Source organism: Dinoponera quadriceps, unplaced genomic scaffold (genome assembly GCF_001313825.1).
Source record: "Dinoponera quadriceps isolate SergipeBrazil2010 unplaced genomic scaffold, ASM131382v1 scaffold1249, whole genome shotgun sequence".
In the NCBI taxonomy this organism is placed as follows: domain Eukaryota; kingdom Metazoa; phylum Arthropoda; class Insecta; order Hymenoptera; family Formicidae; genus Dinoponera; species Dinoponera quadriceps.
The window spans coordinates 407,771-419,819 of NW_014555318.1; the positions used below are offsets into that span (position 1 = coordinate 407,771).

Sequence of the window (12,049 nt, forward strand, 5' to 3'; positions counted from 1 at the left end):
AAATCCTTCCAAAAATAAGTGTGAATCTGATTATCGGTCATTTCATAAATAATTATTGGATTGTAACTGGAAGTAAAAAATCTTGAAATTTTATCCAAATTATATTCACCGTTTGAGTTTACATTTCACCATATTACTAATTTTTCCATTATATTTTCATGAAATTTGAGATTTTCAAGTTCTCTCAATCACATTATAGGCATATAATAAAATTTTTGAAATGGTAATTACGTAAAAGTAGTATTACATCGAATTGCTATAATACGTTTTTACATATAAGTTTTATCATTTTCTGAGCTTTCATATATTAACAAAACATGAAAGTAATATGAAAAAAACACAATGAAATAGACAATTCTTAATATTATGAAATGTTGTATTGTTCCTCGTTCAAGAGGTCTTTCTCATTCAGAAGTCTAAAAATTAATTGTTTTTTTTGGGAAGTGAATTGTGAAGGTACTTGACCGATTAAGATGAAATTTTTTATTTGTTTTAATTAATTGAGGACAATTTGTTTAATTTGATGAGATCTATCTATATATTATCGGATGTATGTGTTGTGACAAATATTTTATATACGTGATCAAGATATAAATAATATAAATTTCTCTAATTAGGGTCATTTAAAAGGACCAAGTTATGTCATAAGGCGAGAACTAATAAGATCGTATTAAAAAAGTCAATTTTTATGAAATTATATATCAAATCATTATTCGGACCCCTTTCAATGGTACAACTCAATAAATGCTTCTTCTTTTGACTAAGTCCGAATGTAAGAACCGGAACATTTGATATCTGATTTAGTTAAGATTGACTAGACTTTAATCTTTTTAATACTAACTTATCAGCAGTCCTCGTATTATGGCATTATAATCCATGCTTGGCTCTTTATAGCTTCAATTAATATATATTCGTAGTTTCACGGAGACTATATCTCTTTATATTATTTATCTATATTTATATAAATTTCTCATCTGTCATCCGTACAATGAAAAATGTAATTATTTCTTAAATGGATATATTCTTTAAATAATAGGAATCAATAAAAAGAAATTCAAATTAATGTTATTATTTCTTCATCTTCTTCCTTGTTAAAAGAGCCCTTCTTTCTTCCTCTTTCCTCTTCTTCTCCAATGCTTCTATACGCATATCTTCTAAATCTTCCATAATTCCTGCAAAAATATTTAATTGTATATTAGTACTTTCCTAGTTTCCCAGAAATTTGACATCAAATTCGCTAAAAACTTGATAATAAATCCGGTGTCATTTGTATCCACAATAAGCTTATGTTTTGTTAATAAAAAGCTTGCGTACGTAATGACATATGGATACCAAAAACTGAGCAAGATCTATTATTTCAATTTAAAAAAGAATATGTAAAATACTCGTCGTAAGTACTCGTCTAAATTTCGACGTTAACATTAAATTAAAATTCTCAAGATTATAGACTCTGCAAAGGATTGTAGCGCCAAAGGAAGAAGAATAAGGCCAAATATCGGTAGTTTTACGGCTATTTTATCTATTGATTGTTGAGATTAAGAGAAAGCGTGTAGACATTTTTACAAGTGTGCTGAATCGACCGCGAATATCATTTTGTGTGTATATACTTTTATTTTCACATATACCGTAATATAAATAATTATGATTTTCCTCACTTCTGATGTCATCAGATGGTGAGGAAACAGGAGCTTTAGCACAAAATAAATAAATAAAATACGTAAACTCATATGATTTATAATTATTTTTTTTGAAAATTGCACTCTGATATGAAAAGAAAAATCACTCATCGAGATTCGAACAAACGATCTCAAACTTGTGAATGATATCGCCAAGCCGCGCGGTGAACAACTCCGCTAAAATTACTCATATGGCACTGTCGGAACTGTCTAACTTCGATTTTCTCGAAAATGCTTGCGCTCTCTCCCTTTACTTAAAAAAGGGGTGCATACCAGGGCTTATCCGCATAAACAATATTACTGAAAATCGTTGGAATACTATCTTGTGGTCACCCCTTGCAAATAATGTTTTCATTATGTTCATAAAAACGTATAACAAAAGTTGGAGAAAGCTGAGTGCGAATAGATGATAAAAATCGTTAGTGTAGAGAAGCGGTCAACGTCAGAGATTCAGCTCGGAAGAGAATTGCTTCAATTTCAATCAATCTCTTCAGTCTCGCATTTAACCAAACATCTTTGCAACTTTACACCGAGAGATGTAATGCATATAACATTATCATATAATTAGCTCTAAGGGTAACTTCATCACTCTAACTAGTGATGAATGTAGCTTTAAGTAACGCCACATTCCGTTAGGTTATCCTAGACGTTTTGTTATCCTCAGAACTACTCAGTTGTTCGATGTTATCGTCACTATTATTAGACATCGTCAACTCTGACTTTCGAGCCTTAATTTACAACATTATTTATTATATGTATTAAATTATTAATTATATTTAATATTTTAAACTATTAATTAGCTTGGTATTAAATTATGTGAATAAAAGTTAGTTGAATAATTAATATTATTCTACGATATTAATTATTAGAAATAAGTACCTATTTTCGTCGATACGTATTCTTCTTTTAGCTGCTGCGCAAAATTACTTTCCATAGCAGTATCATCCTCATCATCAACTTGCTTATATTTATTTTTATCATAGCCAAATATTTCACTGATATATCTACTGTAATCTTCATTATCTTCTTCTGGCCCATCATCTATAAAGTCATTCATGTCTGAGTCATATTCATCTTCATCATCGTCACAAATGCGTCCTGTGAAAATTGAAAAATACATGATACAAATATAAAAAAATGTGTCCGATAATTTGAAATCGGTGATCCTTTGTGACTTCTCGTTGTTAGTTGCAAAACGGTTTAGACATGATGAAGTTGGAGGCGCAACAAATTGTCAGGTTGAGAATTCACTACTGACAAGAGTCGAAGTCATAGTATCGCAGAAATCGCATATAGTGTGACAAATAAATCTGTTCAAGATAATGCGACGTGTTAACACATTTCAGAATAGTTTCCTGAGTTTAACCGTGTGTTTCGATATTGACGTTCAAAGAATTGGAAAATCTTATGCTTCAAATATACTTCGACTTGTATCATAATTGGTTACTACGCAAAACCGTTGGTATTCAATGACGTTAGTATTCGTGACAATTAGCTGCGCTTCGTTCTTTCTAAACCATTTTGCAAGCAAATGTATATTTAAGAGCCTTAACTATTTATTTCATTAATGATACGTTTTAATCGACGTATTTAATTTTACAAGTGAACTTACGTTTATTAGATGCAGATAGTTTCTTAACAATCTGTTTATGTTTCATGGATTTAATGTCAGGTGGTGGAAGTTGTTTCGGTTTATCATTGGCTAGTGATGAATGTAGCTTTAAGTCTGCAGGTGGCAACTGCCGCGGTTTAACGCCCTTGTACGGTATCTGTTTATCTGCGACTTTAAGTTTGGATGATACTTTATTAGAAAATTTTACTTGAGATTTCACATCTTCTTGCTTTTGCGCCAATTTCTTTTTTTCTTCTTCGATAACACGACGCATATCTTCCAGTTGTCTTCTCTCGGCTTCTAATTTCTTCCTTTCTTCTAATATATCATTCTTAGATTTGTCCAAGTCAGTTTTTTCTGAATTATGCTTGCCGTTAGATTTGTTATTAATCTTTTTCGGAATAGTTAATGTAGTTCTCAAAATATTTTTATCCGATACTGGGTTTGGAGGCTTCTCACTAGCTTTTAGAATATTATTCGATTGTGTTTTGGTGGGCTTACTAGGTGTATTTACAACGCTCAATTTTTTAACTGTCTCTGGATTTTTCTCACGTTGTTCCTTTCTTTCTTTTTCTTTTATATATTCTTGCTGTTGACGCTTTGTCATTGGCCTTGATTCTTCAACTTTTGGTTTGACTTCCACATATACCGGTTCATGCTGTTTTTTTTCCGCAAGTTTTAAAAGTTCTGCGAAATGTAGAGGAGGTGGCAGTGACTTCTTCTTCAGCTTAGGCTTTTCATCTTCTTCTTTGATTTTGTTCACTTCCGTTTTTTCATCTGCTTCAGGCTCTCTTACATCCAAGGCAGTTACTTTCTTTCTCCGCCTATGTCCATCAGATCCACCGAGTTCTTGTTGTTTAAAAGCTTGTTTTAGCCTATCCTAGAATAATATGTAACCCATAGTAATACTTAACGTTTTAACGTTTACTCATGGTAACTACATTAGAGAAAAAAGAAAATGTCGATTATCTTCTCACTGAAAAATTGTTGAAAAATTAGACTGTATTTAACCGATAATAAAAAATAATGTCAACATACAGATATATCTGACAATAATATGTATGTATGTAGATTGAGTTCAAACTGAATAAAAAAGTTATCTACTACTTTACAAAGATCCATTTTTGCGATATTAATTAAAGGAGATTCAGTGCGTGCAATACGGTAGGACGGGCTCTGTAGGACAACTTGAAGATATATATGGGCTTATTTCCAAGTAATATCGAATGACAACGAAAGACAGAATAATGTTGCGAGCAGTGAGCGACATGGTGACATACTTGATCACATTCGTCTTTACCCAAGTTATTTTATTTGTTAATCATTAATTGTCAGACATACTGAATGTTGATTGATACTTATTCAAAATGTCTGTTTGATATTACGCAATTTATATAAAAAATATATTTTGTTAACATTTTTCCAAGTGATATAATTATACCTTTGTAGATGCAATATCGTTTATTGTTTTTTTTTCTGTGTTGCTAAATATTGGTTTCTCTGGAGGTAATTTACTATATTTATCCATTAACTGATTGTAAAATGCAGCAGCTTCTTGTGACACGTATCCATAGTCATCTTCATCTGGCTGAGATGGACCTAAGATAAGTGATACATTTTAATAAGAAATAGTATAACATTTATTCATATATATAATTGATCATCGTGATATGTAATAAAATGATTTACTTATTTTATCCAAAATATATCATTTTAATATCACATTTCGATATCACATTTCATAATTACATAAAAATAAAGTTCCAAATATCAAGCGCAACGATTTATTTTATAGTTATCGAAGAATAAAATTCCAATTCCTCATCCTTGATACAGTAAAGAGAAATTATTCACAGGAAAGCCAAGTGGACAAACAAATGATACATAAGATAGTAAGATAATTTATAATAGGAAAATGTTTTACACTTCTTTTAAAAATATAAAGTGTTCAGCAATATCATATAATGTACATTGAATCGCAATTAATGTACCTTTGTGTGTTCATTGTAAATATCATTAAATGATATGATGTTTCAAATTTAAAGTATTATGACTTCGGGAAAACAAATTTATATAAATTAAATGGCCATTAAAAGTCGAAGCACAGTTGTTTTTGTGTTATATTACCGGTATTATTCTGTGGTATAAAGATCGTCTATCGCGAAAATACGAATTTTTACGCTAAACGAAGCGCGATAAAAAATTTTTCCACTGTGGAAACTTCGTACGGACTTAGATCCCTAGATCAAAACTACCCCCCCCCCCCTAGCTTTAACACATTATGTTGCAAATTAATATCATCTCGGGCCGGGCGCCGTTTCGAGGTGATACCTCTCGCAACAATCGGTATTTACAAACTCGTGGGATTATACGTACGAGACCGAAACTGAGCATATTCTTTTTCGCCAATATTATATCAAATCAAATTTCAAGTATTATGGCTCCGAGAAAATAAATATGCAGAAATTAAATGACTATTAGGAGCCGATGCACGGTTGCCTTTAAGTACTCTATTAATATTTATATAATATTATTATATTAATATTTATTAAAATAAAAATTAATATATAATAAAAGAGTAGAATAAAATTATAAGCAATTTATTGAAATTATATTTTTATATTTTCTATTTTAAACAACTTCAAAACAATAGAAAAACAATAATAACGATATGTAGAAAATAAAATATCTTTTAAAAGTATATGAGAAATTAAGCATCTATAAATATGAAAAATTAAATTCATTGCATAAACAAATATCTCTTTTCCAAAAGACATCTTATTATTAAAGAGCATAAATAATCTCTTATTGGCAAAAAAAAAATATAGTTCTAAGTTTATAAAGCATCATGCGTATGTGATTTTTACCTTAATACCGTCCCAAGTAGGAGAGTGACGTCAGAGGAAAATCCATTGACGGCAATATATGATATTTCTGACGTCAATATAACATCTTCTAACATTATTTCCCTACTTGGGATAAGTATAAATAAAATTGTAGTTCTCTAAAATACTTTGAACAGGAACTCACAAATATAAATGGAAACTGCAATAATTATAGCACAAATTGCATATTCGTAAGTCTTCTAAACTATTCTAAAATTAGATGGCTGACCTTAATTAACACCTTAGTATCCTCCACGGTGCAAATCCATGAAATTGTTCTGCCCCGATTTGAGATGGTGGATAAATTATGCATTGTATCTCTTGTATATAATATAACCTGTGGGCAAAAATATTGCCCATTATGGATGAGAATATTTTTTTTCTTTTCTCAAGCTGATAAGTGTAACATGCAAATAAACTGCTTATTGTATCATTTGTTTCCGTATCTATTTTCTATCTTGTGTTTTGAATTTACTACAGTGAATGTTGTGGAATAGTTTTATTATTATTTTGCCATTAATAAAATCTGTTTTTATGATATCTTATATCTTATAGTTTAATACACAACAATTTTGTAAGTATGTATTAAGAAAGGTCTATTTGTATCGCCAAAGAAAAATAATGCAATTATAAATAAATAAATTAGAAGTAAATTTCTATATAAACTACTCATAATAATTAAGAGAACACTTGATATTTCTTCAAAATACAAGCAAAATTCAAGCAGCTGTAACTTTGTCAAAAGTTATCGAAATTCAAATTTAAAAAAAGAATTGTAAAGCTCGAAGTTTCTATTCGCGAATGTCCTCTATCGTGTTTAAATTTGTTTTAATAAAAAAAAATCCCTTTTTTAGATTTATATTTCGATAATTTTTGACAAAGTTATAGTTACTTGAATCTTGTCTTTTTTGAAGAAGTGTCAAATGTTCCTCTTAACTGTTACAAATAGTGTATATAAATGCTTGTATATAGTTGGAACTTCAGTTTTATGTTTCTTTTTAAAAAGAAATTACATTACTAATATATTTATTCTTATAAATAAAAACATAGAACAGATTAAAAATGTTTAATCTGTTATATGAAAATATTGCTACGAGATATACCAGGTGTAGAAGTATGAAACCGGAATTTCCCTATAGATGCTAACCATCAGTTTAGGGACCATAAGACCGCTTCTGCAGCGCATCATCTCCCTCTAACAGCTGACGAAGATTTTCAAAACACAACAATCCAAGTTCCATACACCGGTATATTTTTCTATAACCTTGAAGATGTCGAGTTTTGTGCCTACGAACTACGATTTGCGGACAGCATTGGTTTTTTGTTATCATTTGAAGAAAACTGCTGCAGAATCGCATCGAATGCTTGTCGAAGCTTACGGTGAACATGCTTTTGGTAAAACACAGTGTTTCGAGTGGTTCCAAACAATTCAAAAGTGGTGATTTTGACGTGAGAAACGAAGAGCGTGGGAAACCACTGAAAAAGTTCGCACACAACGAATTGCAAGCCTTATTGGATGAAGATGATACTCAAACTCAACAAGAACTCGCAGATGAATTGAATGTGACGCAGAATGCTGTCTCAATTCGTTTGAAAGCCATGGGAAAGATTCAGAAAGTGGGAAAATGGGTTCCGCATGAACTGAATGAAAGACAGCAAGAAAATCGAAAAACCACTTGTGAAATACTGCTCGACAGATACAAAAGAAAGTCATTTCTCCATCGTATCATGACAGGTGATGAAAAATGGATATATATTTTGAGAATCTTAAGCGTCAGAAATCATGGGTGAATCCAGGCGAACCATCGACATGCACTGCAATCGCTTTGGAAAGAAGACAATGCTCTGTGTTTGATGGGATCAGAAGGGTGTAATCTATAATGAGCTGCTAAAACCTGGTGAAACCGTTAACACTGATCGCTATCAACAGCAAATGATCGATTTAAATCGAGTGAAAAACAACCGGAATATGGAAAAAGGCAACACAAAGTCGTTTTGTTCCATGATAATGCCCCATCACACACAGCAAAACGGGTCAGGGAAACGATCGAGGCGTCCAGTTGGGAAATATTAACGCATGCGGCTTATTCTCCAGATTTGGCTCCGTCCGATTATCATCTATTCGCATCAATGGGACACGCTCTCGCTGAACAACGCTTCAATTCGTATGAAAATGTACGAAAATGGCTCGATAGCTGATTCGCTTCAAAAGAAGAAATGTTTTTTTGGCGTGGCATTCATAAACTGCCGGAGAGGTGGGAAAAATGTGTAAATAGCAATGGACATTATTTTGAATAAAATATTTTGTATCATTTTCAAACAACAGACGTGTAATTTTTACAAAATAATTCCGGTTTCAAACTTCTACACCTGGTAAATAGGTTATTATCTATCTAAATAAGATCACATAATATTACCCATAGACATAAAAATATATCGACAGAGCATAAGGAGTTACTTTAGGCAAGGGGAGTGTAAGATTGATGGGGAAGAGTTAAGGAATCTTCATACGAGGGTAGTTTGAAAAGTTTGGTAAATTTCCATGAGATAACGCCACAATTAATAAAGTAATATCACTGCTGACAAGTATTATTCCTCAGGCGATTTCTGTCAAAATTTCAGTCAAGTGCGACGCGTAGTTAACGTTTGATAGTCATCTAAATCGATCGCTTTCGTATTTACCGCAACAAATGAAAAAATGAGTTCCGTGTCGTCATAAAATATTTTTATTTGAAGAAGTTAACCGTGCAGATTAAAGCAGATTAAAGTTGAATGAAGTTCATGGGAACCCTGCACCAGCATTGAAGACTGTTTATTTCTGGATAAATGAGTTTAAACGCATTGAGGATGAATCGTGCTCCAGACATCCAACTGAGATAATCACGGAGGAAATCGTTGAAAAAATCCATAGTATCGTAATGGAAGACCGCTGAGAACATATGCGCGAGATTGCTGTGCCTGTAGGTATTTCAATTAAGTGAATGCACGATATCCTGTAAGAAAAATTAAATATGAAAAAGCTATCCGTGCGATGGATATCGCGATTATTCACTGTCGGGCAAAAATACACTCGAATGGACTTTTCAATGCAATGTTTGATGACGTCTAATCGTAATCCGAAGGACTTCGCATCGATTCGTCGATTCACCATTTCACATCAAAGTCCAAACAGCAGTCAAAACAATGGACAACGACTGGTGCGTCAAAGAAAGTGAAGACGTTTCATCGGCTGGCAAGATGATGTCCACTATTTTTTTGGATTCCCAAGGAATCATTGACTACTTGGAAAAGGCCGAGACTATAATAGGAGCCTATTATGCGGCATTATTGGACCGTTTGAAAAACAAATTGAAGGAAAAACAACCAAGATTGGCGCGCAAAAAAGTGCTCGTTCACTAGGACAACGCGCCGTCTCACGTATCGAACGTCACAATGGCAAAATTGCATGAATTGAGCTTTGAATTGGTTCCTCACCCACCATATTCACAAAACTTGGCTCCATACGACTTTTCTCTGTTCCCGAAGTTAAAAATTTCGCTTGGTAGGAAGAAATTTTCGTCAAATCATCGCTGCCGTCAATGACTATTTTACTTAGAGCTTGACAAAAGCTATATTTTAGACGAGATGAAAAAATTGGAAAAGCTGGACCAAGCACGCAAACCTCAAAGGAAATTATGTCAAAGAATAAAGTTGATTTTTTTCTAAAAAAATATGTTTTACTTTTTTACCAAACTTTGTAAACATTGTTGCCAGAAGAGAAACAATACGTTTCTGTATAACATGTGGCTGTAAAAATAACAAGAACTAGGAATAATATATATGGGAATAATAAAATAAAAATAACAAGAACCAGGAATAATATATATAGGAATAATAGGAACTAGGAATAATATATATCCCTTCCAATTATTTCCATGATCAGTCAATTCCACTCATGATACAACTGTATCACAGAAAGCTGAATTATATGTTCCCTTGTCCCAAATCTGTTATCCCTGCTCTGAACTAACGTTCTATCTATATATTCTCATATCTATGATATTACCTGCTATAGTAATAGCCGTATTGTCGTTATCAATTGCATCCGCAAGTACTGACTTATTTGCTGATTTACATACTTTCAAATGTTTATTTATCCGACTCTGAGCTTTGCGATCTCGTAAAGCTAAAAGATTCTGTAAACCAAAAGTCTAAAATAAGTAACTTGGTATGGTCGATTGAAAATATAAAAGAGACATTCATTCATATCATTCAAAGATCAACATATCATACTTTTATTAATTATTTTCTATAAGTATATAGTATAGTATAGTATATTTTCTATAAGAATACCTCCTTCTTTTTTTTTTCTTCCAAAGCTTTCTGTTTCTCCTCTTCTTCCTTTCGAGCCAAAAACTTTTTAATATTTTCAGAGAGAGTTTTAGACTGTTTAACCTGTTTCTTCAATGGTGTAAATTTGGTTTGGTAACATGGTACAGCCTGTTTACAAAGTAATTTTTGTCTGATATATTCATATACACAAATTCATCATGTGCCAAATTTAATTTAATATACATATCTTTAATATTTCCTATTTCAGTATAATTTTCCAATAAAATACTTAAGTACTTGTGACTACTAATGAAACGAATTTAAAATTACAATATGTCGATAGGTTTAATACGAATTTCTAAATAGAAATTAAAAGGTAATGACGCCATATGTCAACAAGACCTAACCTGTTTCTGGCCTTTGTTCTTCTGTGCGACGGATAACAAATCGTTGAAATCCATTTTATTCCTCGAGATCACTTTATAAGACACAAGGACGTTATTTATCACGTTATATGTTACTTCTTCAGATTGACGTTTGTTCACGACAATTTCCCACACAGGCACATCGATGATATTGAAATTTTTTATATGTTGAAGAAACGGTATAACATTGTGTTACAAATACACGAAATTTAACACTATATATAAAATTACAGCGAACATTCCAGACATTCTGGACATGTTCCTTTATAAAGCAACATCATCAACGCTACGTTCAATGTAGGAAATATCATCGGACAGACCTCACATTCGTTAGTCTATTACACAATTGGGCTGCATTCGGAAACTTCACTTTCGGATGCACTCATGGAGACCCACCGTGCGGATGATACCAAGGCTACGTTCCAAAACTCCACTCGAAGAATAGAGTAGTATTTAAAAGACCGTTTACATAGAAAGTAAGCAGTAAAAGGCGTCTACATTAACCCGTTAGTTCCCAAATGAATTGAAACCACAAATTTCTGTTTCCTCGTGGGAAATCTCATGTTTTGGAACCTAAGGAAACCAAATTTATAGGTTTTGAGTGTTTCAGAAAAGTGGTAATGATAAAGTTTGGAAGGTTATTTTTCGCTTATATATCGCTTTTATTCAGTGTCGACAACTTGTTTTAGAGTCACTAGTATCTAAACTGAACACTTAGAGCTATGTTATAGGTTAGCAGTGTTATTTCGATGGTTTATAAGTCAAAAATATTGTGCCACCTGGAGGGTGCATTGGGGACTGACGGGTTAAGCAGTACTTGGCTAGGGTTTACAATAGAGTTTTAAGAAATTGGCCAATCACGATTGATTATTCTTCTATAATTTGATTGTGATTGATTAATTTCTTAAAGCATCTATTGTAGACTTAAGTAAAGCGAGATCTACAATTTAAGCTCTAAACCTTAAGAAATTGACCAATCACAGTCGAATGCGAGGAGAATAATCGACTATGATTAATGCGTTGTTTATTCTGCATATCAACAAATATTCTTATCTCTGATCCAATTATTACATCCATTAGTGTGAAAATTTCTAAAAGATAAAATCCTTTGTTGAAAATGCACGTGGTTAAATGTATAGC

The 12,049-nt window shown here is 32.2% G+C and overlaps 1 protein-coding gene across 1 annotated transcript; it reads right to left on the bottom strand.

Moving 5' to 3' along the window:
• Positions 1–1,064: 1,064 nt before the first annotated feature.
• On the bottom strand, positions 1,065–11,281 carry LOC106743799 (protein SPT2 homolog). Its single transcript, XM_014617998.1, has 7 exons — positions 10,892–11,281; positions 10,506–10,652; positions 10,219–10,348; positions 4,730–4,887; positions 3,289–4,168; positions 2,556–2,774; positions 1,065–1,172 (listed from the first exon to the last, which is right to left on the bottom strand). Exons 1-7 carry the CDS (start codon positions 10,943–10,945, stop codon positions 1,069–1,071), a joined length of 1,692 nt encoding a protein of 563 aa, XP_014473484.1. The 5' UTR covers positions 10,946–11,281; the 3' UTR covers positions 1,065–1,068.
• Positions 11,282–12,049: the final 768 nt, after the last annotated feature.